Source organism: Ammospiza caudacuta, chromosome 12 (assembly GCF_027887145.1).
Source record: "Ammospiza caudacuta isolate bAmmCau1 chromosome 12, bAmmCau1.pri, whole genome shotgun sequence".
NCBI classification, from domain to species: domain Eukaryota; kingdom Metazoa; phylum Chordata; class Aves; order Passeriformes; family Passerellidae; genus Ammospiza; species Ammospiza caudacuta.
Window position 1 is genome coordinate 7,713,666 of NC_080604.1, and position 5,626 is coordinate 7,719,291.

Here is a 5,626-nt window from a genome sequence, read left to right on the forward strand (position 1 = left end):
ACTATTAAAAAATAAATTACATGGATTGGATATTCTAGTTAAAATTGTTTTTTATCCTGCAAGTGTTTAGCTGCTCTACTGCTGTCAGGTCTGTGTGAACATCCAGCCCCGGTGTGCTCTGCTGATTTACCCCACCGGGTGGACACGCACAGGAACTGCAATCTCAGAGCAGCCGGCTGCATTCCAACAGGTGCCTCATGCCAGAAGTGCAAAGCACGGCCTGAGCCAGCTTTGGGGGAGCCCTGGAGAGTGAAGTCCTTTCCTGATGGACAAAACAGTAGGACCAAAACCCGGGCTCAGCTCCTCCCGGGATTTCGCACGTTATCCCCCTCATCTCCCCAAGCCAGCACATTTCATCACAGTACTTTTGTTACTGGAGTGATTCCCTAAAATCAGTCACTATTAAAAAATGTGCATTTTGTATATTCCCAAACCCTTACACGTTCCCATGGGTAGCTCTATTAATGCTTCAATATCTACAAATATTTCAGGATACAACACACACCAACTCCAGCACAAACTGCTGTGGTCTCCAGCACCACAGCCAGCACTCCCCCTCCTATTTCCCTGGATTCCCACAGCTGCAGGGAACCACACATCAAAGCAGCAGACATGTAACAGCCCTTGGAAATTTCACCTTGCTGTAACAGCACCAGGAATTATCACTGAACTCATGGTACCTGAGAAAGAAAATGTCAGCCCAGTTTTCAAAAGCACAAGGAGGATCCAGGGACCTGCAAGCAAGTCAGGCTGCCCTGGATCACTACTCACAGGCTTGATGCACAGCTGGCAGCTAACATACAACTCAAACAAGGCCTCTCCTCAAATTAGGAGGTGAAGGCTTTGTTACATACAATTTTATTTTAAAAAATGCTGTAACACACACGCCAGTAAGAAAACTGGGTCTTCTGGTTAAAGCACATCAGTCCTTTTTCTGCTGAGCAGCCTGCTGAGCTGCCTGCTTGGCATTGTTGGCCTGCATCTTCTTCAGCCCCTTCTTGTTGTGTTTCTTTGCAAATCTCATGTTCCTCAGAAACTTGGGATCAACCTATAAAAATAAAGGAAAAATAAGCCATGTTGCAGAAGAGACATCTACAAAAACAATTATAGCTCCATATTGTTCCAATTATTCTCAAATGCAGGCTGTGACTAGTTCACACTTCTTTTCTGATTTTTCAACAAGATTATTTTAGTCATCTGCAAACAGGCTTTAATATCCATTTTCCTTAATCACCATAAACAAACAAAGAATCCCAAACCCCATCAATAAACATAAAGAAAGAACAGGATGGGCAAAGCTGCAGGAGAGGCAGGACTGAACCCTCACTGAGCTTTGCAGAAGACAAACTTTTACATCACCTCCAAAAAGCTTTGTAGACAGTGACATCTACAAAACAAATAAAATCACAACCCTCCATAACAAAAAATTTACTGTTTTCATTTCATAATGAAATAGAAACAGACCCTGTTGTACCATTTGGATTATCTCAGAAAAACCAATATACTGTCACTTTTATGTGTTTTGCCCAGAAATGCCAATCCCTCTTATTTTGTAAATAAAATTATCTGGATTAGTATGGACAGTAAAACAATATTGAAGGAGAGAGGAGGAGAGGAGGAGGAAACCCAGCAGGACTCAAAAGGTAAAGGAACCATTTAACTGGAAAGTGTTTGTTTTACTGGAAACAGCACAGCACTCAGTGACAGCCACCAGAACAGGACAGGGACAAAAGTGGCCACTGACTAAAATGCAGTTTTATAGACATACAGGGGCAGATTTCATGTGGGTCAGAAATATCCCAGCTGCATGTCAGGCAAGTGAAAGAACTGAACCCCACAGTGGTTCTGACCCCCTGCAACACAGGCATGTCTCGAAAAAAAGTGTCAGTCAAAAAATACAAATTCTGGGGTTTTTTCACAGTTAAGCCTCAGTGACTCAACAGCCTGGGAATATCATCAGAAATACTCACCCCTTTGAGAGATTCATATCTATGGGTTTTGGGCTTCTTGATGCCATTTCTGTGCCACTTACGGGCTGTGTGGAAAACGAGACAATTAATTAAATTCCAGTTCCTGCTACTATTTAGCAGCTGCATTAGTTTCCTTTTTAAGTGTACCTGACTATCAAAATGATGTGGAATAGACAGTCTCCAGACCCTTCCAATCTAAACTAAATTTCAATTAAAAGCACATCTCTATGCTCATCCCTTTGCATGGGCTTCCAATCCAAAGATTTCAGGCAGCTCATTAACTAATGACACCTTGACAGCACCACCTCACTCATTAATAAACTGAAGCCCTTGTGGTCAGTGTCACAGGGCACTGTCACTCACTGTGCAGGACCAAGCAGAACCCATCTGCGACCTCTGCTAATCACAGCACTGATGAAAGACCCCAAACATTAACTATTTCATCACTGTGGCCATCTCTGGATTGCACAGGATCCCAGGGATGAAGCTTTTCACGAACATCACGCAATGATAGGATGGCCTGGGTTGGACATAACTTTAAGGACCATTCTGTTCCACCCGCTGCCAAAGGCAAGGACATCTCTCACCAGACCAAGATGCTCCAAAGCCCTCTCCTTGGACACTTCCAGGGACGGAGCAGCCACAGCTTGTTTGGACAACCTGTGTCATCATCCTCACAGGGAAGCATTTCTTCCTAATATCCAACCTAAGCCTACTCTGTCATTGTGAAGCCATTTCCCTGTGTCCTGCCACTGCCTGCTCTTGTGAAAGGTCCCTCTGCCTGTTTAGCTGGTGGTGACCACCATGGCATGACTCAGGTTGGAAAGGGCCTCAGATCTGAGTCCACCACCACTACCCAGCCAACTCAACTAAGGCACGTTCAACCTTTCCCTGAACACCTCCAGGTACGGTGACACCACCACTACCTCTCCAGGCAGCCCACTCCAATGTCCAGGCACCCTTACTATGAAGAAATTCTTCCTAATGTCCAAACCAAACCTCCCCTGGCACAGCTTAAATCTGCATCCTGTCATCCTATTGCTGGTTAGCTGGGATAAGAGGCCGACCACCAGTTTTCCAATATAAAAGCTCCTATTTTTCTACCTACATATTAATTCTACATTGAGCCCAAACAGGTCCCGACTCTTATCACACTCCTTCAAACCCCCCCATTCGATCCCTATGCAGCACCGCCTTATCTGCCACAAACCCCCGGGCAGGCCGTGCTGCCCTCACCGCGCCGGTCCCAGCCCGGTTACCCCGCCGGGATCCCCGCCCCGCTCACACTGGTTGTGCGTGGTGTGGTTCTTGGACTTGGCCATGGTCGCACCTGCGGGAGAAACACACACGGCTCAGCCGGGCCGGCTCCCGGACAGAGCCCGCCCGGCCCCGAGCCCCGGTTACCGCCCCGCTCCGACAGCCCCGACCCGGCCCCTCCGCCCGGCCTGGCCCGCGGATGGTGCCGGATGGGCGCGGATGGTGCCGGGACCGCCCTCACCGGAGCCGCGCTCGCCGCCGCCGCCGGACCGGAAGAGAGAGAGCACCGCGGGGGCTGCCGGGAATCAGGGCCGGGCCGGAACCCCGTGTCCTGCAGTTCCGCCCGGCACTTTCCCCGTTGTCTTCCCGAGCTGCTGCTCTGTGCCCGCACCGCCCCGACTCCCGCGGCCGCCGCTCCCGCTCCGGCTCCGTGAGGGGCCTGAGGCCGCTCCCGCCCCGGGAGGGCTCCGCCGTGGCGGGGCCGCAACACCCAGCGACGTGGCGGACCCGGTCCTGTAGCGACGCGGTTCCCCCAGCAACACGGGTCCCAGCAACACGGTCCCGCCACTAACATGTCCCCTGACCATGGCCTCTGCCGGCCGGGAGCCGAGGGAGCCGGGGGCTGAGGGAGCCGAGGCCGCCCCGCTTGGCCCTGCACGACCCCCGCGGGAGCCTGAGGCCCTCGGCCCCGTCAGAGTCCGGGCTCGGTTCATCTGCGCTGGGGCAATGTAGCCAAGCACAGGCAATGCTCCTCAGGGCGGGTTCACTCAGTGCCGTTCATCTTTTATTTGTGTGAAGCACCAGGGGCTCGAACAGCTCTGTTGCTTTCAGACAGAAAGCTGTGGTACCTTGGTGACCCCCACAACCCCCCATGCCCAGCAAAGACCTGGCAGAGTGCAGGGGTTTGTGTTCTGACCATGCAGCCAGGTTAAAGTGTCACTCCTGCAAAAGACAAGGACTGAAGTTTGGTATTTCACTCTGTGAAAGACACTGAAATGATGGCTGTGATGGGAAAGTTTCCTCATGGAAAGGCAGACATTGCAATGGTTGCTCAGTGTGGTGGTGGAGCCGCCATCCCTGGAGGTGTCCAAGGAAAGACTGGATTTGTGGTCATGGATTGGGGCATCTCCTGTGGTAAAGTGGCACAGGAATGAGGGGAACAAGGAAGGCCAAGCTTGCCCGAGCCCCTGGGGTTGTATCTCTTGACCAATTGCAGCATTTCTGGCCAAGGCTGCTGTGATTTCAAATGGGAACCTCTGAAAAATGAGCAGATAAGACCCAGGCTCTTCTGCACTGTGGGAACAGACTGCCACCTTTTGATGGCGTTGCCTTTATTTTACTGTGAGAGGCACAAGTGAATTGCTTAAAGTGACCCAGACTGGAAAAAATAGCCCAGAGACCAAATGCCCCATGGCCAGTACAGAGAGTGAACTGGACATTGTTTCAGTGGCTGATTGCTTGCAGAGCAATGGGTATTCTGCCCCAAGTTCAGATAAACAAGCTCTTCCTATTGTAAAAACAGGGGGAAATAGATTGTCCTTGGTAATGCTGATGAGAGTGAAATAAAAATAGGCAGGAAAAAGAAAGACAATGCAATTAAATTTCAGTATTTCTCTTATTTTGAGCAAGACCTAAGATGCAAAGTGTATTTGGCCTAATTTCCCAGCCCCACCCCTATTCTGGGCAGCTGTTTTGTAAAAATAGAAGAAAATAGCAATATTATTTTACTGGGATTTTGCAGCTGGAATATGAAGGTCTGCTCAAAATCCTCCTTGATATGCAAACATCTGACTTTTTAAACTGATGTATTTTTAAATTCCTTCCACTGAAGAGAGCTCCAGTCTTAAAATATTTGTACATCACTGTGGCCAGCTAATTGCAGCCAACAGTAGAGAGAAGCCCTGACTCCTGATAACACAGAGAGCCAAGCTCAGTGGAAGACAGAACTGAATCCCAGAGGCGTGTTTGCCTCCACTACATTTCAAAAGGCAGAAAGGCTACCAGCCCCCTGAGCTTGGCCATTAGATTATGAAAGCTCTTGATCTTTTTAACTGATTTCTGAGCCTTCCTCCATAGGAAGAAACAGAAGGGTTTACTTTAGGGCTCTATCCACCCTTTCCAAGTTCTTTCAGGGTCTTGCTGCAATTATTGCTGTTGGATCTCCCTGGGAGTCATTCCCAGCTGCTGCTGGGGCCACTCAGATGAGCAGTCAGCCAGGTGGGGATTAGAGAAGCTGTGCTTAATGCCCAGGTGATGACAAGATCCATAAGCCAAATAAATAAAATAAAACTGTGGAAGAACATTCCATTTGTGGGGCGGAGTGTAACATATCCAGGGCAGTTTATAAATCACTGCAAACCAATGCAGAGTACGAGGTGAAAAGGAGGATCCAAGGCAGG

At 49.3% G+C, this 5,626-nt stretch overlaps 1 protein-coding gene across 1 annotated transcript; it reads right to left on the reverse strand.

The window, feature by feature from the left end:
- Nucleotides 1–799: 799 nt before the first annotated feature.
- Nucleotides 800–3,552, reverse strand: RPL29 (ribosomal protein L29). The gene is made up of 4 exons (XM_058813100.1): nucleotides 3,469–3,552; nucleotides 3,256–3,300; nucleotides 1,971–2,035; nucleotides 800–1,048 (listed from the first exon to the last, which is right to left on the reverse strand). The coding sequence occupies exons 2-4, from the start codon at nucleotides 3,290–3,292 to the stop codon at nucleotides 923–925; spliced, it is 228 nt and encodes a 75-aa protein (XP_058669083.1). The 5' UTR covers nucleotides 3,293–3,300; nucleotides 3,469–3,552; the 3' UTR covers nucleotides 800–922.
- Nucleotides 3,553–5,626: the final 2,074 nt, after the last annotated feature.